Source organism: Lathamus discolor, chromosome 4, assembly GCF_037157495.1.
Source record: "Lathamus discolor isolate bLatDis1 chromosome 4, bLatDis1.hap1, whole genome shotgun sequence".
Taxonomy (NCBI): Eukaryota; Metazoa; Chordata; class Aves; order Psittaciformes; family Psittacidae; genus Lathamus; species Lathamus discolor.
Genome location: NC_088887.1, coordinates 15,033,064 through 15,058,326, shown reverse-complemented (window position 1 = coordinate 15,058,326; position 25,263 = coordinate 15,033,064). Strand labels below are relative to the sequence as shown.

At 42.5% G+C, this 25,263-nt stretch overlaps 2 protein-coding genes and 1 long non-coding RNA gene across 3 annotated transcripts in view; 2 read left to right on the top strand and 1 right to left on the bottom strand.

Moving 5' to 3' along the window:
• Nucleotides 1-1,634: 1,634 nt before the first annotated feature.
• LOC136012696 (uncharacterized) lies at nt 1,635-24,032 on the bottom strand. Its single transcript, XM_065675764.1, has 4 exons — nt 23,826-24,032; nt 12,386-12,437; nt 11,365-11,455; nt 1,635-2,761 (listed from the first exon to the last, which is right to left on the bottom strand). The coding sequence occupies exons 1-4, from the start codon at nt 24,030-24,032 to the stop codon at nt 2,509-2,511; spliced, it is 603 nt and encodes a 200-aa protein (XP_065531836.1). The 3' UTR covers nt 1,635-2,508.
• On the top strand, nt 15,478-20,548 carry LOC136013081 (uncharacterized). Its single transcript, XR_010612137.1, has 3 exons — nt 15,478-15,630; nt 20,182-20,254; nt 20,341-20,548. It is a non-coding gene; the product is annotated as an uncharacterized LOC136013081 (long non-coding RNA).
• Nucleotides 23,674-25,263, top strand: part of GBE1 (1,4-alpha-glucan branching enzyme 1) — a 156,780-nt gene continuing 155,190 nt past the window's right edge. Inside the window, exon 1 of the mRNA XM_065676378.1 lies at nt 23,674-23,857. Coding sequence (XP_065532450.1) covers nt 23,754-23,857 — 104 coding nt within the window. The 5' untranslated portion in view covers nt 23,674-23,753. The remainder of the gene's footprint in view (nt 23,858-25,263) is intronic.

The following is a 25,263-nucleotide window of genomic DNA, read 5'->3' as shown; positions in this document are numbered from 1 at the left end:
CAATCGTCTATGACCTTTAAAGAAATCCAGATCTCTCTGAACTTCACAGGTCGTCTTTCATATCTGTTATAAAACTTAAACTAAAATCTACTCCTGGATGTAAACTTGCCTATTTAGAACAGCTCTGAACCAGAGCTGAACTAGAGTATACCTGGGAGAAAAGAAGAAAATAAAACCTGAAGAACAGTACCTGCATCATCCATAACATACCTCTAAGACATGTGAACTGCAGCTGAGTGCAGATGTTAACACAGCTTTAAAGTAGGTAACTGGCAATTTAGCTTCAGGAGGTCAACATTAACTAGCTCTGGTTATCAAGCCAGATGCAAGGTGAGTTTTGAGCCATGCTGATCTTCATGATACCTTTAGCAGATAGCAATAGCTACATAAGGTAATTTAATGCTACCTTCAGTATGTGATTTGGTGGCCATATTTGTGGACTATGTTGTGCTTTTTACTACTGACATACTCTGTTAGCTGCTTTTTGAAAGATGGAAATCTCTGCCTTAATGCTACTAGCAGAAAGCATTTGTATTGTATTTTGCAGAGCAAAAGGACAACACTAGCATCTTCTCACAGCAGTCAAGGAGCAGAAGGAAAAACAGTTTAATTTGCAGTGAGGATTTTCAGGGTGCACACTGGTTTACTGGATTTTGTTGAGAACAGCAAGCTGGACTAATACAGGATGAGCAGCCTATGGCTTCCAAGGTGTATGCACTTGCCAACCTGAGTGAACTTTCCACTCCAAGGTTCCACCATGGTTGTTTTGCTCTGGGAAGGCCGGGTAAGAAGTAGGGTAGGTCATGTGAACCTTGGGAGCTGTTGACTTGATATTACCCCCAGCCTAGCTCACATTGTCTCCTAGTAAAGAGGTGAGGCCCAGAGAATGCCTTTACTATTTCCTGCTTGTAAGTTGTTTTAAGAACTTCTTCACACTTCCAGTGACTATGGTACGTGCATTTGCTTTTGACAGGGATCTGTTAGGATTAATGAAGATTTATGGAGAATTACTGTTTCTATGCTAGACAGTTTCTAAAAAATAGTATCTTTCCATCTCAAGGTGGGACAAAAAAGTGTCTTTGAAATCACTCAGACACCAAGAACTTGATCCTTGTGTGGATCTGACAGTATGGGAAGATGATTGGAGAGGGAGCTGAAATACCCAGCTTGGCATTTTAACTTGTACTTCCTCCCTCATACTCTGTATTCATGCTCCTCTCCCTGCCGGCACACTTATCTCTTACCTTAAGTGAAACATATTGTGTTATATTGAGAAACACATCCCAAAGGCGTTGCAGCACCTCCTTGGGATGATGGCTCCTGGTAGGAAGATTATTTTGTTCACTTGGGTGCTCACAAAGTGTTGTCTGTTTCCTCCTAATAGATTCTTCTTCTAGGTAAATGCCTTTTAACAATCAGAATTAGAAACAAATTGTGTTCAGCTGTTCAGACCTTTCAAAGAAAGAACTGAGATTATCAGTCTTATGCCTTTGTATCTTTCCCTGTTTGAAAAGTGGGCTGAAGTACAAATGCTCTCAAGAGTACAGGATTAATATTTATATATTATATATATATTTCAATATATGCTGCAATCTGTGTAATACATGTATCATGTTTGCAGATGTTCCAGTGATATCAAGACAGTAAATTATATGGTGACAGTTTTTTTCCATTTAGCCATTGAATTGCATGAGAGGAAAGATTATAAACGTAGATGATTTTTTTCAACAGAGAATGATAGCTCTTCAGTTATATTCTCACTGTCTTTATCGGGGCTACTCTCATCAGTAAAAATCCTCCAATGTTTTTGCAGTATGGGGATTGTGCATCTATGCTGTGGATTCACGATTAGCCATGAGTGGACAGCTATGTGCTTAGAAATTCATTTTGCTTTTTATTATAAAGACAAAGAAGAACAAAACTTTGGGAAAGAGAGTTTCCCTTATTAAATATTTACCATTTCAGCTCCAGAGTCAAGAAAGGTAAGCTCTGAGTCATTACTTTTTATTTTTAGTATCCAATCTACTTGGAAATGAATGGAATGCAATAACCTTCAAATCCCTTTAGGAGCTGTGAGCTACATGGAATAATTTATTTTAAAGAACCACAGGGAGGGTGTATCGGGTTTGTGTGGCAAGGTTTTGGTAGCTGGGGGGCTATAAGGGTGGCTTCTGCAAGAAGCTGCTAGAGGCTTCCCCTATGTCCAACAGAGGCAATGCCAGCTGGATCCAAGACTGACCCACCAGCGCTGGCCAAGGCCAAGCCCTTCAGGCACAGTGCTAGCACCTCTGGGACAACAGATTTAAAAAGGGGAAATACTGACATGCAACAGCAGCCAGAGAGAGGAGTGAGAATATGTGAGAGAAGCAGCTCTGCAGACACCAAGGTCAGTGCAGAAGGAGCGAGGAGGTGCTCCAGTGCCAGAGCAGAGATTCCGTTGCAGCCCGTGGTGCAGACCATGGTGAGGCAGCTGTGCCCTGCAGCCCATGAAGTACACGGTGGAGCAGGTTACACCTGCAGCCCATGGAGGACCCCACACTGGAGGCAGGCGGACGCCTGAAGCATGCTGTGACCCCATGGAAAGCCCAAACTGGAGCAGCTCCTGGCAGGACCTGTGGTCCTGGGGAGAGAGGAGCTTGCGCTGGAGCAGGTTTGCTGCAGGACTGGTGATCCTGCAGGGACCCATGCTGGAGCCATCTGTTCCTGAAGGATGCACCCACGGAAGGGACCCATGCTGGAGAAGTTCCTGAGGAACTGCAGCCTGTGGAAAGGACACGCAATGGAGAAGTTCATGGAGTACTGTCTCCTGTGGGAAGGGCCCCACGCTGGAGCAGGGTAAGTGTGTAAGGAGTCCTCCCCTGAGGAGGAAGAAGCAGCAGAAACAATGTGTGATCAACGGACCACAACCCCTACTCTCCATCCCCCTGACCTGCTGGAGAGGAGAAGAGAACTGTGAGTGAAGTTGAGCCTGGGAAGAAGGGAGGGGTGGGGGGAAGGTGTTTTAAGATTTGGGTTTATTTTCTTATTATTCGACTGATTTGATTAGTAATCAAACTGATTTCCTCAAGTCCAGTCTGTTTTGCCTGTGGTGGTAACTGGTGAGTGATCTCTCCCTGTCCTTATCTCAACCCACATTCTCATCTCTCCCCTGTTCAGTTGAGGTGGGGGATGTGACAGAGTGGCTTTGGTGGGCACCTGGTGTCCAGCCAGGCTCAGCCCAACACAGGGGAGTTGGTTGGGAAATGTGAGGCACCTTCTCCCTGTAAACATAGAATCATAGAACAGTTAGAGTTGGAAAGGACCTCAAGATCATCCAGTTCCAACCCCCCTGCCATGGGCAGGGACACCTCACACTAAACCATCCCACACAAGGCTACGTCCAACCTGGCCTTGAACACCGCCAGGGATGGAGCACTCACAACCTCCCTGGGCAACCCATTCCAGTGCCTCACCACCCTAACAGGAAAGAATTTCCTCCTTATATCCAATCTAAACTTCCCCTGTTTAAGTTTTAACCCGTTACCCCTTGTCCTGTCACTACAGTCCCTGACGAAGAGTCCCTCCCCAGCATCCCTACAGGCCCCCTTCAGATACTGGAAGGCTGCTATGAGGTCTCCACGCAGCCTTCTCTTCTCCAGGCTGAACAGCCCCAACTTCCTCAGCCTGTCTTCATACAGGAGGTGCTCCAGTCCCCTGATCATCCTCGTGGCCCTCCTCTGCACTTGTTCCAGCAGTTCCATGTCCTTTTTATGTTGAGGACACCAGAACTGCACACAATACTCCAGGTGAGGTCTCACAAGAGCAAAGTAGAGGGCCAGGATCACCTCCTTCGACTTGCTGGTCACGCTCCTTTTGATGCAGCCCAGGATACGGTTGGCTTTCTGGGCTGCGAGCGCACACTGCTGCCGGCTCATGTTCATTTTCTCATCGACCAGCACCCCCAAGTCCTTCTCTGCAGGGCCGCTCTGAATCTCCTCTTTGCCCAATCTGTAGCTGTGCCTGGGATTGCTCCGACCCAGGTGTAGGACCTTGCACTTGTCATGGTTGAACTTCATAAGGGTGGCATCAGCCCACCTCACAAGCGTGTCAAGGTCCCTCTGGATGGCATCCCTTCCCTCCAGCGTATCAACCGGACCACACAGCTTGATGTCATCGGCAAACTTGCTGAGGGCGCACTCAATCCCACTGTCCATGTCAGCGACGAAGATGTTGAACAAGACCGGTCCCAACACCGATCCCTGAGGGACACCACTCGTTACCGGTCTCCAGCCGGACTTTGAGCCATTGACCACAACCCTTTGTGTGCGGCCATCCAGCCAGTTCTTTATCCACCGAGTGATCCATCCATCAAATTGATATCTCTCCAATTTAGTGATAAGGATGTTGTGTGTGACAGTGTCAAGCGCTCTGCACAAGTCCAGGTAGATGACGTCAACTGCTTTACCCTTGTCTATCAGTTCTGTAGCCCCATTATAGGCGGCCACCAAATTGGTCATGCAGGATTTCCCCTTAGTGAAGCCATGCTGGCTGTCAGCAAGCACCTTGTTGTTTTTCATGTGCCTTAGCATGCCTTCCAGGAGAATCTGCTCCAAGATTTTGCCAGGCACAGAGGTGAGACTGACTGGTCTCTAATTCCCTGGGTCTTCCATTTTCCCCTTCTTGAAAATGGGGGTTATATTTCCCTAGTCTGTTTTTTGTTTGCTACGTACCTGTAGAATCCCTTCCTATTATCCTTAACATCCCTGGCCAAGTTTAATTCTGACTGGGCCTTAGCCTTCCTAACCTGGGCCTTAGCTTCCCGGACAACATCCCTGTACTCTACCCAGGCTGCCTGTCCTTGCTTCCACTTTTTATAAGCCTCTTTTTTCCTTTGAATTTTCCTCAGCAGCTCCTCATCCATCCAAGGAGGTCTCCTGGCCCTCCTGCTGCACTTCCTTCTAGTTGGGATGCAGCACTCCTGAGCTTGTAGCAGGTGATCCTTGAATATCAACCGACAGTCTTGGGCCCCCCTGCCCTCCAGGGCTATATCCCATGGAACCTTACTAAGCAGGCTCCTGAAGAGGCCAAAGTCTGCTCTTTTGAAGTCCAGGGCAGTGAGCTTGCTGCATACTCTTCTCGCTGTCCTGGGGATCTCAAATTCGACCATCAAATATCCATTTTCTGACCCTACTTTTCCCATATTTGGAATTCTGGATATAAGGCTATGAATTGATTTTTGTTATGCCAATTTAAGATGATCAGCTAATGCAGCAGCAATGATCACAGAGGATTGTTCTTTTGAAACAAAGATAACATACCACTGATCTGATGCCGCCGTCATAAGCATCAGAATACATCAGAGGTTAAGGCTACAAGGTAGTGTTTCCATCAGCTATCCGGTTCTAGCACATGAGAAGCAAGGAGAATCTCATGTATAGTTCCTGCACAAAATGTGTTTGTGGACAAACACAAATACTTTGGTTCGTAAAGGCTTTTGACAGTGACAATAAGGCTTTCTGCACCAGATTCTATGTCCACTATGTAATTCTGAACTCTTCCGAAAGTGCAGCTTTCAGAAGCTGGGTGTTTAATTTCATTATTCATTCTAATTTGAGACATTTATTAAAATAATGAGTGGATTCTGGAAGTGAATGAAAGAGATGAGTTATCAGAGAACATTTTCGTGAGAAAACTGAGCCAAAACACATGATAAAATGCTGACGCATCACTGACCCCGTACAGCTTTAAGAAGCTGGGTCTTAGAAATTAATCCAAAAAAAAGGGAAAAATGGCTGAAGGCTTAATCCAGTGAAACACTATAGTGCATGCCTGTGACTCTTGTGATGTGAGGAGTTTTAGCAAAGGCAATGAGACTGTTAAAGTTTCAGATGACAAGCATAGGCATGCCTCTAAGTGCTTTAGTAGATTGGAATCCAAGTACCTAATCAAAATCATTAATTTCTTTTAGCAAGGAGGTAGGACAGAGCTTATAAGAAGCTCACTGAAATAAATCACAAACCAGAAAGAATTATTAAGAAAACTTCAACAGTTGTGTTCACGGTACTACCTAAGGATCGACCAGAAATGAGGTTCCCACTGTGCAAAGCAATGCATCCCAGAAAACACAAGATGCTACTTGCTCCACAGAATATGCAAGCTAAAGAGAACACAGTATCATTTTCATGCAAACACTCTCTTCCATTATTTTATCATCTTATTACTTCCTCTTATTTAATTATTGATTATATATATTCATTTATGGTTGTTTCTTCTTCCCAACACAGAAGCCTTTGGTTTGTGCTGCTTAGCACCCAAAACTACCACTGAAGACACCAGGGCGTACCCCAAATATTGCAGGTAAGATGTACCACAGTATCATTTTAAAGACTGAAGTGCTTCTTTTCGAAGAAGCTGGAGTACATAATTGAACAGAGTTGCCATCAGTAAAACACAATTAAGGTTGTGAAGCCCTTGAGCATCTTAAAATGTGGCATGATACAATATTTACCAGGCTTCAGAACACATAATCACATCTATGACCATCCAGGCATGTTTTGCTTGCTCACAAAGGTGAGATCGACTCTCTGTCAAAGCTTAATGCAGCTAAACTTACCACTTCTGTATATGACACCTTAATAATTCAGAGGTGAAAGAGTAACGACTGAAGTCGCATAGAAGAGGAAGCCAATGAAGTGCCAAGAAAACACACACACTTAAGCACTTGTTTAGAAAGATGCTTTATTTTTGCTGTTAATGAATAATGGAGCTAATATAAAATCCTGACAGGCATAAACGTATTGAAAAATTTCAGTACTGCAATCTACAGGAGACTCGCAAACAACAAATTGAACAATGTTAGTTTTAGGCAAGAAATAATCTTTTAAAACCCAGAAAGAAAGGCAAATGTATCATTCATCTGACTAATATTTGAGGTATTTTGAAGGCAAGTTCTCACATTTCCTGTGAGTTTGCATGAGTTTTGTTAAAAGTACAAATGACCTTCAGTTAAAAACTTGGAAACTTTTTCAAATTCTCCTTCTAAAATTAACTTGGACATGTATGCTTGTTAAAATATAATTCATTGCCTGGGAGTCTGGTCTGAAATACCAGTATCTATCATAAATGCTGGGCAATTTTTCAATGTATCTGCTTTCAGACATTGGCACAGGATCAGCTTCAATGACTAGGTCAAATTCAGGTATTGGCAAAGGACATCATGCACTTTAATGACAGGTTTGTGAATCTGCTGATGAATCCACTGTGGTTCAAAAGATCTGTTTTTCTCTCACATTTAGAAGTTGAGTCAGAAAGCTCTTGTGAACAAACAAGAACAAACATCACCACCCTTATATGTGGATGGCTGTTAAAAGTGCTGTGCCAGTTTCTGTGTTTTGTTTATCCAGATAGGGAAGACTTGTTCTGGAAGGGAAACAAATTCAGCCACTGCCATAATTTCCTCCTTGTAAACAGAGCAGATTTTTAACATTAGAAACTCAGTATTATTTAACAGATTTTTTGCATGCTATGATGCTAATTGTTATACTTTTGTTTGTCATACATAGCACATGCATGCAGTAAGGTCTCTGTTGCTCATCAGCCAGTCAGGAGATAAACACAAACACAATCTGTCTACATCAGACAATGGAGATCAAATCCAGAATTCCTTCCAAATTTAAAAACAGAAGCTTTAAAATGGAGAAATTGACCCAGTAGCTCAACAGATTGACGACTGTGGTTGCTCTGCATTTTAGAGCTGAAGACTCAACTTCCAATGCTACCAATGTAACTACCACAACTTCCAAACAGTAGCTACTGTTTGGAGTAATAGAACAGAGAATTGTACCTCTTGTACACAGTCTGGAAATTGAAAATTTGCTTAGTTGGAAACAGTGAAAAACATTTCTTAAAATGGTGGAAGATCTTCCTAATTTCTTCCTAATCCTGCCCCTGCTGCTTCTTCAGACAGTTGCTCATGTTCACATTGCCCTGCGGAGAGCAGCACAAGCCTCTATTTCTTCCCTCACCGTCTGCCTCCTCAAGCTCAGCCACCAATGTGGGAGTTTCACAGGCTTTCCAGGCAGTGCTTTCCAGCCCTTGGGTTGAAATCAGAAGGCAGACAGAAAAGCTTCCTGTGTTTGAGATGTTCTGGGAGCCGTTTTCAGCCATCATCAAGGGCCAGCTTGATGGGCAAAGTATATAGGCATATGGGGGGTGTGAAGTGGGTAAATGCCATCTAGACTACAAATCTGAGAAGTGATTGTTTCTGAGGGGGTGTGGACTTGATAATACAGATCCCTTTTCTCTGTGACTGCAATGCAGAAGTTTCTTTGTGCAAAGCTTGGTACTGACACTGAAATTGATGTGTGGCCTTTAGGTAAGTCACTTAATCAATGTATTTGTAGAATGAGGATAGTAACATTTATTTGCCTGCCCGAAAAGGATGTGGCTCGGACAGACTAGTTAATGCTGTAAAATGCTATTTATTAATAACTGCAAGTACTAACTCCACTTAAACCCCTCCTTGATTGGTAACTGAAATAGCTGAAGAACAGAATAGAAACTTGAAACGTAAAGGTGATAGAGGTCTCAGCTGAAATGGAGGTGGTTAATCCCCTTCCTTTTCATTGAGCAAATTGTGCTTCAACTGAGGCAATAAATACATTAAAAGTCTTGACCATATACCTGCTTTTACTCAGAAACAGAATAAGGAGGTGTACTGTGGGATTCACACTTGATTCACTGTGTAACACCCCACTGATAATGGGTCAAGGGAGGAGCTGGGTGCAACACAGGAAAATACATGTTCCAGCCTCTGTTCAGGGAGGCAAGTGCACTCAGGTGCCCCTAGAGCAGGAAGAGCACTGCCAGGTAAGCCAGAATTAGATGCATCATTACCATTTTCAGCCCAATTAACATCCTTGCTCTTCAGGATTAAATAAGGTATGTTTCTTGCCTTTAGGTAGGGCAGGTTTAAAAAAATAAGAAGTCCTGAGGGTGACGAGGATGTATATAATTCTGTAGAGCAGCATGAAGTGGATTAGGAAAGGAACTGCAGTAAACTGGCTTATCTATGAGCTGTGCCTTGAGAACTCTTCTAAGGCCTCAGCCTGCCACTGCTTCTCCCTCAGGTGTTTCTCTCAGAAGGCAGGAACATAAGGTGGATCCCCTAAGGGGCTGAGATATCACGTCTTCCAAAAAGAGTTCCTTTTTGCCATCTGTAATGCTTCCAAGAGTCCAAACCAATCATGTTTAGTTAATGTAGTAGTTAAACAGCCTTAGGTTTCTCTTAACAACTGTTGTAAAGCGGCATAATTGATCCTTCCTTACACTGAGTGAAAGCTAACCAGTAGGGTAAATACCTCTGACTTTATTAGAACTTGGGGGGATATCTGCTTCAGGAATATGACATGTAGCTCAGTTTAACTGCTTGATATTTTCAAGATGAATTTGCTTGAAATTAATCAAAGGCTCAAGAAGCAGCGAAACAAACTGTGATTGGTGATATTTCCAAGAACATATCAAGATTATGGAAATAAAAAAAGGTGGAATAGTTAACTCTGTGGAGTGACCTACTTTGCCTATCTTTGGGCTACAGCCTTGGTTTCCCATTTTCAAGATCTATAATCAAAACTGAGGGCAAATCCAGCCTGGGAAGCAGACAGGTGACTAGAGCATCTCCAGAGCAGCAGTGAAAATCAGAATGATGGGTGCTTGGCTGGGAACCTGTGACACTGGCAATACTGCTTGGCATACTGGCAGCAAGTCAGCTTACTTCATGTATTGGAGCAGATAAGCTTTACAGTGAAGTACAGATGCAGAAACATTTTGCCATATTCTGTAGAACAGTTCCAGGAGATATTGTGAGTCACTGCACACTTGTCTGCTACCCAGAGAGAAGTGTCATGCAGAGGCAAATCGCTGTTTGGCTGAGTGTGTTAATAAGGTTAGAAACAAAGAAGTGTCTCTTTGGGGCTTGGACGAAAAGTGGTAGCAAAACAGAATCAAACGTACTGAAATCCAGACATTTAATGGATGAAATTCTGAGAAGGAGACTTAAATACAGAAATAAAGAATACAGGATGCTGTAGGCTTATCAGGTTTAAAGGAGAGCCTCGCAGGGGAGTTCTCCTATGGTAATATGTGGGCAGAACCCTGTCACTCAGACTGTGCACTGAAGAGATTAGGTAGAGGCAAAGTCCAGCAACTGTTGTCCCGTGGGAGACAGTACTGCTGGATATAAAAGCACTGGCTATCTGCCAGTCAGTGAATGGTTAAAAATATTTCTGGGAATGCTCTGTAATTTAATGTTCCTTTCGGGTTTTGATTACCACAGCCTTACAGAAATACCAAATTCTAAATGAGAGAAAAAGCATCTGAACTAGCCATGGCAAAACATCTAGCACTAGCAATGTGCTAAGTGTCCACAGCTAACAGGGATATCATGGAAGTGTTCAAGGCCAGGTTGGACTGGCCTTTGAGCAACCTGGTTTAGTGCAAGGTGTCCCTGCCTATGGCAAGGGGTTGGAACTGGATGAGCCTTAAGGTCCCTTCCAACCATAACTATTCTATGAAATTCAGTCAAAAAAAGCCAGAGGAACTCAGATTTACAGATGCAAATCCTAGTCCCAGGCTATCCTTGGATTACCTACAGACCAAAAATAATGCACAGACAAGATTTCAAATTCATTCAATTTCAAATTCATAAGAAGTATGGAGAACTGGAGAAAAAGTTTCTAAATTAATGAATGCTTTGTATTTCCCTTCAATACCAGAGTGGGTCACAGTCAGTGATTTAAATAATTACATCATATTTTTGGTTAGGTTTTTCTTGAAAAATTGGCCAAGTTCTTCTATACTTCATCACTTTGTGTTGCTGATGACCTGGAGATGCCCATTCTATTGGAAAAATTCTACAGATGGATTGCACTTCTTACCAGGAACCTTAAGTGGATTTCAGACAAGCACTGTCACTATACAGTCATCAGCAGCTCCTTGTTTGCCTTGCAACTCTGGCAGTTATCCCCAAGTCACACATTTGGCAGTTCATAAAGTCTAGACATCCATCTACATACACTTGAGAGAATATGAGTATCTTATTTCGGCAGCTGAAACTAAAGTCATGTAAGGATGCATTTATTACTAAGTTCTTAGGGATATATTTCACTCACAGTTCACTGAACTCTGGAAGGTGGGTCAAAAATTATTTTAGATTGAAAAGAAGAAGGCATTGTAGTATACATCTTAAACTGTGGTTACACAGTGATTCTCTTTGTGTTGGGGCAGAGAATATGGGAAAGGGTAAGACTGCCTCTGTGGAAACAAAGATATATAGATCTGGTGATGTACATACATATCTGTTGATGTACATACTCTCTCCTTCCTTACCAAAAGTTGTGCATGTGTATCGTAGGAGGAAAGGAGATTCTTGCCTCTGTCTCTAGGCCACAGATGTCCTTGGCACCGCTCACCTCAAGTTCTAAGGTTCAAGCACATTGGTAAATTTTCTTACTGAAGTGTTTTCTGCCATTGGAGTGATATTGCTGCAAAGCCAGTAATTCAGCGAATTATATGAAGTCCAGAACAACAGTGGATCACATCATCTGAGCTTACTGACTCAAAATTCCTGTGATCAATTCAAATTCTCTGTAAAAAGAAGTAGATGCTGTTTTGCTTAGAACATAGCCTTATATTTTTACAAAATCTTGTTTCACTTTCTGTTTTTAAGTCATTAGACCTAGTTATTCCAGGCAAGCAAATTTTAATCAACAAGAAACTCAGTTTTCATTGATACAACAGTGAAGTATGTCATTCTGCCAGCAGAGATAGATTCACTGAGTGTTATGGTAACTAATATGTACACTGGAAAAGGAGATTTTCCATCCACCTTTAACAAGCTATTCTTAGCACTAGAAGTATTTCCTAACCCGTGATAGGAGGCAGGAGATTTAACCTCACCCTGTCAAACTTAACAGACCAAAAGTGTTACAAGAGGGGGAATTCCAAGTCATCTCAGTTATACAGCACCACATGAAATAATTATATTTGGCTACCCTTTAGAAGGGTATGTTCTTGAGGGATAACTTTTATGTACTGCTCCTCCAAACATGATTACATTCTGACTGTGATGGTTTTGATTTTTAAATAACTCACCCAGCTATAACCTCTGCATATTAGCTCTAACTAGGAATGACAATCTTGTATTTACACAGAGACCATGCTCTTGGAAGATTCCTTGTTTCCTTATCTATTCAGGTTTACAATGTAAGACAAAAAAAAGTCAAAAGCTTTGTTGAATCTTCTCTAACATAATGGAAAGGTATCAGAGAAGATTTTATACTTTTAGTAACACTAATATATGACGCAAAGGACTTTTAAAAAAGAATTAAGAGAATAAAACTCATCAAACCTCTCAGTGAATATGCAAACTCGCACTCAAAGCAGTATGTGAAGTACATAACCTGAAAGACACAATGTACCTGATTAAAATCTCTTGAAAAGACTTGTTTTCATGTTCCTGAGTGTTGAATAGGTTGTAAAATTAATGTAATTAACTACAGATATACAACAGAACCCACCTCAGTTCCCCAATATTGTGTCAGCATCAAAAGAGGTCTTGAGATTTATGAGAAATTGTCCCCAACATACAAATGAAATCATGTGAACAAGCAGGACAAGTACTAACAGGTGAAATGCTAAACTTCAGTTTATTCTGAAGATGAAAAACTAGGGCAAGACACATGACTGATGTTCTACGGTCAACTTGAACAATAGTTCTAGATTTAAGAAAAACAGTAGATTCCAGGTGATAGTATTTCTTATTGTTGGCCTTTTTTTTTTTAATACAAATATCTATACTTCATTCTATAGAAAGGAAATTAGAAAAACAAGAAAACAGTTATTGTTGTTATTGGCGGTGTTGTTGGGTTTTTCCTTTTTACACGTATGAATACCCATGCTTTATTTTACAGAAAGGAATAACTTCTTGTGCAGCTCCTCACAAAACCAGGGAAATATTTTGATGACACTTGTATTATGTATTCCACAGTCCTGTCCCTCAACCAACATGCAATGAGATCACAGAGAAAACAGAAAGGCTATCTCATCCATTGGTATGGGGCTCAATTTTCTTCCATGTAACCTTAAATTCCTTAAGGATATCAATGCAACGTGACTTATTGTAAAAAAGAAGAGAAAAAAAAAATCACATTTAATCAAAGAAGAACTGGACAAGTGATAAGGAGAACATAAATATGCAAGCAAATAAAGCAAGGATAAAAGCCCTAAAAAAAAGAGTATTAATCTGGGAGATTACAAATTTAATAAAGGCAGTATTTATAGAAACAGAGCTTGCATGGAAATTCCTAAAACATGAAAGGAGAAATCAGATGTAAAGTTTTATTTCAAGCAATGTAATACAACTCCAACACAGAGTTCTTCAGAAGTCTTCATGTAAATATTATTCAGAACTGCAAGTAACCCAGCAATTTGGATATAAAAAGGAAAGATCATAGTGTTAATAGTAGTGCTAGAGTGGGTTCAACCTACCAGAGTATACATTCTTGGTAAGCACAGAGACAAGATTAAAAGCAAGTCTGCCCAGTTAAAAATACAATGAATGTGTGTGGTATCCTCTTCCTAAGAAAAGGATAACAAATAAACAGTTAATCTTGCTTTTTCTCACTTTCAGGATGTCTAATGTATGTTCTCATTAGTCAGCCCTTTAAATGTTAAGTATATTGGATGACTTAAGACAGATGGCTATGCACTGTGAATGTCTTTCAATGGCATGACTGGGATAACAATTTGATGGTACAGGAGGTTATGTTCCTTGGCACTTGAGGTTTCCTGGATGACAGGAGAAGTAATCACAGTTCACAGAAATTAGATGTATTTACAAAAAACTAAGCAGTGAGGTTGTGAGTGTATTTTGAAATGACACCTGATTAAAGAAAAAAGGAAACAGAACACAGAATTGAGAAGGATAATTCAAGATTTTATCATTATGTAAAACATATAATCTGCATATGAAGAGAATTTTGGTGGGTACTGATAAACTATTCAATTAGACACACAAGTTATTTAAAGCAAGGGAAGCTCAAACATCCTATTTAGAATCACATACTTGCCCTTAAGTTCTGCAGAGAAAGATTTTGTGTTCAGAGGATGATGGTCCTGATTTAGAGAATGACTCAGCTCCCAGAATGGAAACCTTTGTGAGTTTTTCTTGTGCATGTGTTGAAACAGATCACAACACAGGAGTTACGAATGAGACAACTGAAGGGAGTGCATAGGTCAAGAAGCACCAGATAATTTACAAACTATAAGAGCAATTCAGTATTTTAACTGTGTGTAGCTGAAACAGGAGGAAGAAACAGAACAAATAATTCTGTTTGGACAATGACCTTATGAATGGAGAAATCTCTTCATTTGCATAAATTAATGGCTTAACCTCAAGTGCTAAAAAAGCCAGATAATGACCAACAGCAAAAATGTCACGAGAGGGCTTAGTGTGGTTTGCAAGTCTACGTTTTAATGGAGGTAAGGTGTGAAAGACTTTTGAAAGAGGTGTATCACTGATAGAAAAAATGTTAAATTTATAGAAGGTAGATATTAAAGCAAAAATATCTATCTATAACAGTAATTTTGCCTAAAAACCTGTGCTATGAGAGTCAGTGATTACACAAAGTAAATTGCACACGGGTTCAGTGTACCTTCTAGTCTATGTATTGTCACTTACCCTACTACAGTGACTCATATTTCAGATTCTTTGAACAGAAAGAGCTGGAGTAAAACAAGACATAAAAATATTTGTAATTATTCACCAGGACAGAGATTTAGAATATTTAAATATTTCTATGGCATACTGATCTAGGAACAGCTGGTTAATGTAAGAGAATAGTGCACAATCAGCTGATTTGCTCATGGCCCCATCAGTCATCGATATAAGGCTTTTCGTAACCTGTGTCAGAATGTTATCATAAATTTGGCAAATTCTGCAAAACCAGAACAAATTGGAAGAGGTACTGGGGTCAAGTTTTTTATATTCTGTATTGACAAACTACTAAATTGCAGGCAGACTGTAAAATGTGCCTTTGTACTGCAACATTATAAATGTTTGCGTTGTCTTCCATTTATAGGTGCTTTACTCGAGTGGCTAAATGACAACATCTGAACTTAACGATGCACCAGCCTCCAGTGTTATACAGCTCTGCTGACTACGTGTTTCAGCAGAACTACTACGATTGTGAAAAATCCACCACTGCTTTCTAACCTATCTCCTGGATTCTCCAGTAAGGAATTACAGTTTTATATTGTTGAAACTACTGATTTTAGTAGAGTTAACATTTGTCTAATAGTGGAATAAAATTGCAGAGGATGGCAGGTATCTGCTGAGAGGCCTGAAGTAAAGATATTGTTTAATATTCAAACTAGCTGGGAATAAATGACAGGGAAGGAGATGGTGTAAGGAAGAGTTTTAAAAATAAAACTAAACCTACCCAGGAGTAAGGAATTAGAAGCCCCAACATGAACTTCATTGTTCTTCTTGTGAAGACCTCAGGGGCTAATGACTTGCAATGCACAAGGAAGACTTAAGCCTGTCAACCTCAGGACCTGAAGGCACACTGGAAAGGTGACCATACCATCAGAAAGGTGAGGCTTTTCTGTATTAAACGGATGATTTGGTGGACTGTTAGAATATTTACTTGGCTAACAGTAAATTCTTGGCACTATCTGTATGTATGGTGCACCAGATTGTGAGTGTAACAGAAACAAATTAGTAGACAATGTGGGTAAACCAAATCCAACCCCTTTCTAGACGTGCACACTCTGCTCCTAGAAATATCCATCCTGCTCTCATTTTTAGCATAAACAGCTGAGCTGAGGGAATAGCATATTCATCAAGGACTTTGTCTTTAAGGTATAGAATCTTGCAAATCAGTCAGTTCCAGCAGTAGCAACTGCCTACTATGAGTGGATGTGTAACACTGTGTGAGCTTTATAAGGAAGACGGGGATTTTCAAGGTCGCATCAATTGAATGATCTCAAGCCAAAAGGAAGCAGAGGTACATTAGAAGCAGAAGACCTCAGGCTCTGTTCCAAGTTTTGTGCACGGCAGAGGTGGGCAAGCCTTGAGGTAGGAGCAGGGTGCATTTAAAGAGCTGTAGGGGATGTCTTGAACACAAAAATGCATTTAGTTTTAGGGCCTATAGACACTGGCACAGTATGGAATGAGCTAGCAACCCATATGAAGGAAGAAGTGATTTAGGGGACACTAAAAACAAATAAAGAATTCATGAGAGAGTATGACTCTTAAAAAGTGTTATTTTCATCAGCATTTACTCTCAAATATCCTTTTTTATCAAAAGGGGAAAGGGAATGACAACATAAAAAGAAGCAGAACAGTAGTCCATGAACTTGTGCAGTGGTGGGAGATAATGTAGTAAGGAAATAGTCAAGCCTAGCACAAACACACATATGGAAACAACATGATAAAGCTGGGGAAGAAATGCAGCACCTTGACAGTATTTCCAGTAAATGCCCTACCAGCTCACTAACTGAATACTGGCATAAGGCAATTGGCTGCTTAAGCCTCTTTACAGATGCCAAAGCACGACCTGATCATTGAGGGTGGCCTGCTGTCCTGGTGGAACTATGGCACAAGTGAAAAACGAAGAGCCTGGATGTTGCCCGAGAAGATAATACAATGCAAAAAGACTGAATACCTGGCACAGGCTGTCATCTGTGCAGTGCAGAAGGCTATTCTGATTAGGCTGGCAGAGGAAGAGAATGAAGCGCTAACAAACAAAGAAGCTGAATATTCAAGCAGGAGAAACCAGAACTGCTGTGAGAAGCGTGACTGCTCATGCATGATGCCCTGCTGCAGGAGCTGATTGCACAAATGGGAGAAATATCTGCACCGACTGGCTGGTTAAACTAAAATCAGACTGGTCAGTGATATCAGCCACTTCCTGAGTAGGATTAGGTGACTGAATCCAACATCCAGGGAGAATTTTGAGAGATAAACAAAAGGCTCAAAGAGGTAGCAAAATGGAAGGGTGTTTGAAACTGTTGGAACACTGAGAGTCATCAGCCCTTAAACTATTCTAATGGAATTGGGGTCACATTGACTTGGAAAACCAAAAGCTACCTGTGTAATACATGATTATAATTAATACCTGAAGGTGAAAAATTATGTGTAATTGTAAAGATTGCTACTTGAATTAAAATATGTTTAACTCTTTATTACAGAGGAGGGATAGAATCAAAGCAAAACCAGATGGAGGTTTACTAAAGTTATCTAATAATAGAAAGTCTTCTAAGTGCTCTAAGAAGAAAGGGTGAATCACAGAGGTATAAAACTATTTCCTATGGAAAACAGTATTGCATACCATACAATCACATATGGTAATGGACTGCATACATTTAAGTGTAGCTCATTGGGACTGTGAAGACTGAACCTTCATTTATTGTTCTGGGGGTATTTTAAGACATGTAAAAAATGGTTGAAATCAGGGTGCCTAAACTGATAGGGTATCAAAATATTACTTATAATACATAACCTTGCATCATTATTCAACTAGAGCTAATCAGGTAACTTTGGAGATCTATAGCTATCGCATTTGTGAGATGAGAGATATGCATTTATGAAGATGGATTACTGAACATGATAGGTGTTCTTCATGGTCTCTTTAGGCAGATTCCAGAAAAACAACAGCTCAAGACATGCATTATATATGTAAGAATATTATAAACCTTTCAATACTTAAAAGGGACCTATAAGGAAGATGGGTAGAGACTTTTTAGCAGGCCTGCTGCGACAGGACAAGGAGTGATGGTTTTAAACTAGAAGAGGAGCGTTTCAGGCTGGACTTGAGGAAGAAATAGTTTACAATGAGGGTGGTAAAATACTGGCACAGGTTGCCCAGAGAGGTGGTGGATGCACCATCCCTGGAAACATTCAAGGCCAGGCTGGATGTGGTTCTGAGCAACTTGATCTAGTTGAAGATACCCCTGCTCGTTGCAGGACTATTCTGTGATTAGTTTTCAATGTTTTGGCATTTTCTTATATCAGAATTCAACCAAGATGTGATTATGAAATTGCTACAGTCATTGTGCCGCTCCGTATGTAGGATTCAGTTATGTTCATATATATCCAGAAATCACTGTGGACTATCTTACAGTGTGTAACATGCCCAGTGATAGGCACATATGCAATGCAAAGATACAAATTACACCATTGCCTTAAAGGTAAGACTATGGTCTCTGACGAAACCTGAACTTAGCTTAACAGCCTACTGTTGTAATTTTAGTTGTTATACTAGCTTCAGTGATTGTACTTCATTATACCCTCAGACCCTTAAGTGTCACAAAAGACCACACAGGATAAAACTGTAAATTTCAAGAGCATTCACTAAGTCCTGTTAAGAAGACTTGAATCACAGGAGAGTTTGTAACATCTTGCTGGAGTTGTGTAATGATTAGCCTATGTTTAGCAGACCATTTATCAAAGTGGGGAATTTTAGCCTGGTACATGTGAGTTTTTGCCACTGCCATTGCTTGGCTAGTGCCTGAGTGACTATTGCTAAACCCATCTGAGCCTGTGTCTGTGAGTGCTGCTGGGTGAAAAGATCTGACAGCCCCAAGCATTTCCTGCATGGCCAACAGCATCCTTAATGTCAACTGCATCTGGGAGAGGCTGTTGTGCAGTTGTCAGACTTCAGCTAGGAACCTCAAAATTGAGGAGAATGACATCCCCCACGAACATCAGGCTGTGTGTGACCTTACAAGACCAATGCCTTATCCTAGCACATATGACCTCACCTGCCTAAGGAAGACTTAAACTGTCAACCTTAGGACCCAGAGGCACACTGGAAAGAGGGGAATGTGAAGAGAAATTATGTAGGTGCTAGAAAGTTTTCTGTATAACAAGTTAAGTTGCACTATTAATGAGGGTGTTGTGCTTCAGGGAGGAATGTGAGACTATGCAATCAGCCTTCAAGAGCTCTCCTAGGTAAGGATTTTAGGAAAGAAATGGCAATGAACAACATGAAAGCCAAACTGCTCCTGAAGCTGTGGTATTTCATTGTTAATCCTGAGTGTACTAGATATAAGCCATACAATATTTGGCTAGTGTTAATAGGCTGCTTGTTTAATAGCAATATATTGTTGTAGAAGACCACTGCAATAATAGCAGGAATGTTCCTCTGGGACAACTATCCTAGAGAGCTCAAGCTACTTACTTCCTAAGTGTTAGAGATAAACATACATTGGTAAAACAGAGGTGACAGTTACCAAGTATTGTGGGTATGGCATTTAGGAGAAAGTCCTAAATGTTTTATATTCTTCCCACAACACATAAACATATACGCAAATACAAGGAAATAGCAGTACTGGCAGTTGTAGAACATTGTTACTGCTGGCAGTAATCACTTTTGAGAAATATATACAGAGGGCACAAATGTAACAGAGTATATACAATGTTCAAAAATACTCTATTCCTAAAGTTTTCCCATATTTTTTATCTGTGAAATGTTTTATAAATTCTTACTTGAAACTACAGATTTTTTGCTAAACTAAACCAAACCAATTTTTTTAGTGAGACTCATAGTCATTTTCACAAATATTGCTCTAAATCTCCTGATATGTTTTAATTAGTATCACATGTTGAAGTGTCTTGATTACTGTGTAAATAATTGTGGAAGATATTTACATTTTCTGATATTCTATTATACAAATAAGGACACCAAATCATCATAATATTGCAAAGCTAGGAAAGCAAGAAGCAGCTATTATCTAGGACTTTCAGGCTGCTGGAATGTGTTTTCATTTTCCTCTGCATGGTAAGTGCAAATGTCCTTCCCATCAACTGCACTTACTGGAATTTGACAACCCGGAAACTGGGTTTTAGTATTTCAGATTGCACATTAATTTTGATCTTTAAAGACATGTTGTTACTCAAAGCTCCTGATACCAGGACAGGGCAGAGGTAAGACCTCAAAAGATAGTCTCACTGAATACCCTGTATTCCTTTAAAGTACAAAACCCAAAGCCAAAACCAAACACTGACCACTTCTTTCCTCGTATGTGTCTCACTCTGGAGAATCCAAAGATAGGGGTAAATTGTTTTTTAATCCCCATTCCCAATGTTTGAGCTGCCTGAGGAGGCTACCAAGATAAATGATTTTTTTTTTTTTTTTCCAGGGGGGCATTTGTATTGGATCTGGATTACAACTGTGCCATGAATTTCTTATGGATTCTGGAACAAGTAATAGTGGTAAGTGTAGCTAGCCAATGTGGCAAAATAAGCTAGGTTTCTTTCAAACTTTGAACTCCATTTTGTGTTATGTACTGAATGTGCAGAAACCAGCCCAAAGGTGGGAAGCTTCAAAGTATACCATAACATGCTCAGATGCCTGACACCTCCATGATGGACAGAAGGAATCACTCAAGAATTCAATTCTTCTGGAATAATGAAACACGAATCTTTTTGAACAGCTGGCTCTGTCCATGGGCATCTCTGTCATCTTTCCAAAATCAGTGCAAATATATGTGATTCAACCTGGAAGTACGGCATGGTAAGATTAACCATTTTTCTTTCTTCGATGCTTTCCAGAACTTGAATGTTCTTTAATCCAAAACTTTGATTTCTATTTGAACTTTGTGTACTTAAAAAAGTCTAAATTGGTGTTACAATAACTATACAGTTACTGTTCAGCATTGATATGCAACATTTTAAAGTGTATCTAACTTAAGCATGAGCATCCTTTAAAAGACTAATTTAGAGTGGATTGATAGACTCCAGCCTCTGTGGTAACTGGGTGCCAGACACATGCCTTATACACCACTCTTACATGATTCACTCCTGTCCCCCCAAACCAGCAGTTATCGCAAAGTCCTCCACTTCCTATTTCTACTGACAGAAGCAGCTGCCAGCTTTGTTTCAATCTCTGACAATGTACAAAGACACATTCAGCTGTTGAAACAATATTCACTGTTTGAACTGCTATTTTGCCTCCAGGTAGAGGACTAAATGACAGTGTCCTAAGAGCCAACCTTGGCCTTTGAGTCTCAGCTAAATCACTGTGTAACAGATGATCACAATAATATATGCCTTAGTATCTTTGAGTGACAAATCAGGCAGATAACATCATGTCTAAGCTGTGAACTGGAACATGAGTAGGTACAAATAGTATGGTGATCAATTTCCCAGTTCACAATGTTAAATACAGCATTTGGGCTTTGTCTATTATGGGAACAGGGGCTATTTGCAGAATTTAACTTCCTGAAGCTAAAGTTTGCTTGGATGTGAGACTGGACACTGTGTCATTTCTACTTAAAATCTTCCAAGTGAAGGTTAAGGGGTTCCTGTCTTGAGCGAGGTAAAAGTCACAGCTATATTCCTACCATTTACACAGATTGCTAATGCTGACTTATAAATCTCTCTCTCATGTTTATAATATAGTGGTCCTGTGAACTTGCTTGAGCTTCCTGACTTGGCTTGAGTGACTGACACATTCATAATGTGTATAGTATGATGTGGATGCAAGAATGAGAAGATGAGTTGTTAAACTTTGGTTTAGCCCATGCAGTGAAATCACTGCCATGCAAAAAAGTTTTGAGAAGCACAGGTAATTTTAGAAAGTTTTTCAGTCTCCAATGAGGCTGAAGAAATGGTGAACACTGGGGAAAAAAAGCAATCCTAATCTATCACAGCTGGATATGGTAGGTAGTTCTGCTACACCATAGATGCTACTTCTTTCCATAACCAAACAAAACCCACTTGGGCCTCTGGCTGGGGCAACTGCTATAACAAACAGTATGAGTACTGCCCCACTTGCTCTTACGACAGGGAATACTCGTTTCACTCCCTAAGGCAAAAAGGACAAAAAGTACTTGGATTTTTCCATGTGTGGTCAGAAACTGCTTCAAGGAAGGAAATATAATGTAGTTAAATGCACACTGTTGATGACACAAATCATTATGACAACTTTCACTGAAGCCAGTTTTGGGTACAGTAATAAATGAACTGCTAGTGTTTGTTACACACTGTGCTGTTATCTGGCAGAGAAGAAGGGAAAGCAGCACTAAAATTCAGAGAAAGCCAAGATAGGGGAGATGAGTTACAAACCGAGGAAAATAATTTAGGAGGTGGTTGTGGAAACAAGGTAAGGTATCTAGGAGCAGAAAAGAGTTTATAAAGTTTATAAACGCAGGCTGAAAAGCATTCAAGAGAGAACTCTAAATAAATGTTCTCACTAGATATCTAAACAAAAGAAAATTGCTGGACCTTAAATAAAAGTGCTAAATGCTGGCCTAGAGGCATGGTTATGCCAGTGATTAGTTGCCTTGGATATTTGGTAGCCTATCAAAAAATGAGACATGCTAGTATTAGGTAAAAAATTTCCACAGCGATCTACCTGTGCTATTCTGCGTTCATAGCTGCATTAGGATCAGCTGAATTAATCTTATTTTGTTTAGGGATTCTTTATGTGTCTGGTAAAGCGACATTTTGCTGTACAGACGTGGTGTTTATGAGCACTCATGGATGCCCCTGGAGTCTTGTTTTGCTGAGCTTGTCTGTGAGCACGCCAGCACCCTACGAAACAGTAGAGATATTTATTCCAGCACTCACGATGACACCACATATGTTCAGGGGGGACTGGTGGGGTTTTGTGCATGGGTGCATGTGGAACGCAGAGTTCACCCAGCACCACACACACTGAGAAAGGCTTCAAAGGCACTAAGAAAAACTGGGGACCACTGAGGGCCAGCAGAAACAGACAGCCCGCTCCTGCCCACGCTGTCCTGATGGGGAGGCTGACTCTGACAAGCAGAGCACATCTTGCTCCTCACCTTGCTGCCTGTCCAGCCCCTTAGCAGCAGGATTTGAGGGCCACGAGGATGATCAGGGGCTGGAGCACCTCCCGTATGAAGACAGGCTGAGAAAGCTGGGGCTGTTCAGCCTGGAGAAGAGGAGCTGCATGGAGATCCCAGAGCTGCTTCCAATATCTGAAGGGGGCCTACAAGGATGCTGGAGAGGGACTCCTCATGAGGGACCATAGCAACAGGACAAGGGGTGATGGGTTTAAAGTGAAACGGGAAGTTCAGGTTGGATGTAAGGAAGAAGTTCTTTACTATGAGGTGAGGCACTGGCACAGGGTGCCCAGAGCTGCGGCTGCCCCATCCCTGGCAGTGTTCAAGGCCAGGATAGAAGGGGCTTGGAGCAACCTAGTCTAGTGTGAGGTGCCCCTGCCCACGGCAGGGGGTTGGAACTGCATGATCTTAAGCTCCTTTCCAACCCAAACCGTTCCGCCATCCGTGCTGTCGCGTCGCCGCTGGAGCAGCAGCACTCCCTTCCCTCGCCTCACGAGCGGCTGCGCCAGCGCAGCAGCCCCGGCCAGGCCCCTGACACCCAGCTCGGTTCTGAGGGGAACGACTCCCCCGCCCCCATCTCGCGATCCCCCGCTGAGGGCAGAGCCCCGGGGCTACCAAACCCTCGCACCCTCGCTCGTCCGCAGGAACAGGACCCCCCAACACCTCCTTCCCTCAGCTACCCTGGCCGCTGGGGCACCCGGAGCCCCGACACCACCACTCCGGGGGGGGCGGGAGGGGACGCGAAGCACAGCGGGCGGGGAGGGGCGGCCCTGGCGGGGTGCCCCGGCCGGTGGGCGGTGCCGGGCGGTGAGAGGCAGGGGGTGCTTCGCCCGCCCGCCCCGGCCCCCCTCCCCGGCTGTATATAGCGGCGGCGCGGCACGGCTGCTGTGGCCGGCAAGATGGCGGCCGCCGTCTGCGTGCAGTCTCTGCTGCCGCCGAAGCTACCTGAGCTGCTGGAGCGGGACCCCTACCTGGCCCCCTTCGAGAAGGACTTCCAGCGCAGGTACCGCCTCGGCCCGGCGGCACAGGCCTACGCCGCGGGGGGGGGGAGCGCCGCCTCGGCAGGGCGAAGGGCGGTGGGCGAGCAGGCGGCGACCGCCCGCCTCTGGGGGCGCCGGGGCGGGCGGGGAGAGCGACGGGGCGGGTGGTGTCCCCTCCTCCTCTTTTCCCCTCCCCATCGCGGCGGGGGCTGTCCCTCAGCCAGCGGCGGAGCGGGCGGAAGCGGGCCTGGAGCGGGGTTTAATGCGGGTCGATCCGGCGGAGGTGCCTTCGCTGGCGGGGCCTCCTGAGCCGAGTGGGGCGCGCCGTCGCGGGGAGGCCTCCAGGGCGGGTCTCTCGGCCGGCCTCTAGCGCTGTGCGCGGCCGGGCTGTCCCTGTCTGCCCTGACCCGACCCCGGCGGCGGGCGGTGAGGGGACGATGGCGCTGGTTTATGGGCCGGCCTGGCTCTGGGAGCGACGAGGGGAGCTGGTGACAGCGGCCAGCCGAGCTGCCCTCTCCAAAAAATAATGGTTTTAGTCTGGCTGTGGTAGCCTGTAAATAAACTGCTCCTGAGTCTTCTCTTACTGGGGAATTTTCGTTTACGTGCGTTATCCTGCATCTTCGGCTCGTCAGATGCCCGATCGATGCAGTCGCAGGGCTTGCTTTGGGGTTGCCAGTCTGAGCATCCCGTTATTGTTTTGCTCTCTCGCAGGGAACAGCGGCATCAGCCCTCTGGCCAGGACGGGCAGAGGGCCTGGTTGAGAGCCGGCCAGCAGGCAGAGGCCAGCTGCGTCCTGCAGAGCCAAAGGCTCCTTAAGCCTCCCCGGCCCATTGAAAATAGGAACTGGAAGTTTTATGGTGCAGCTTCTTGTATGTTGCATTACACTAGTGGTTTAATCAAAACTGTAGAACTGACCAGTATCCTATATTCCAAAAGTCTGTGTATGTGGGAGGGGAAATAGGAGGGAATTTGGATTTTTTTAATAATTATTTGGCTTTTTTTCCTTTGCTATATTACATGTATGTTGCTTTTGGCTTTACGTTACTGGTTGTCCTGTTGGGATCTGGCAGAGAATAGTGGCAGGGCTAGATCTTGTAAAATGGGATTAAGAATGGAGTAAACAACTAGGCTGATTTACAGAGCATTTTTCCAAACTGTGATCTCTTAATGATAGAATAACTGTGTTAAACAATGAATCTTGACAAGCTTGTAGTAACGTATGCAATGTTGTAAACCACCTAATTCTTTTGGTGGGGTGCCAGGGTGTAGGAAGTATAAAGCGGGTGGATCTGGCTCTTAATAAAGCCATTCAGTAAAACATTTGGGCTTCCCAAATGTGCCTGCTATCTAAATAGGCGCACTGTGAATGATTGCGTCTGTATTGCTGTGGATAATACGCTCTGCTGAACTCAGTGAGTCTGCAGAATTT

Coding starts and splice junctions, on each gene's coding strand:
- LOC136012696 (XM_065675764.1), bottom strand. CDS start 24,032: ATGGGGAGGGGAAAAGAGGAGGAGGGGACACCACCCGCCCCGTCGCTC. Junction 12,438..23,825: donor TCCTTCTCGAAGGGGGCCAG/GTAGGGGTCCCG, acceptor TGTGTCTTTCAG/GTTATGTACTTCACATACTG. Junction 11,456..12,385: donor GTTTGCATATTCACTGAGAG/GTTTGATGAGTT, acceptor CTTGAACCTTAG/AACTTGAGGTGAGCGGTGCC.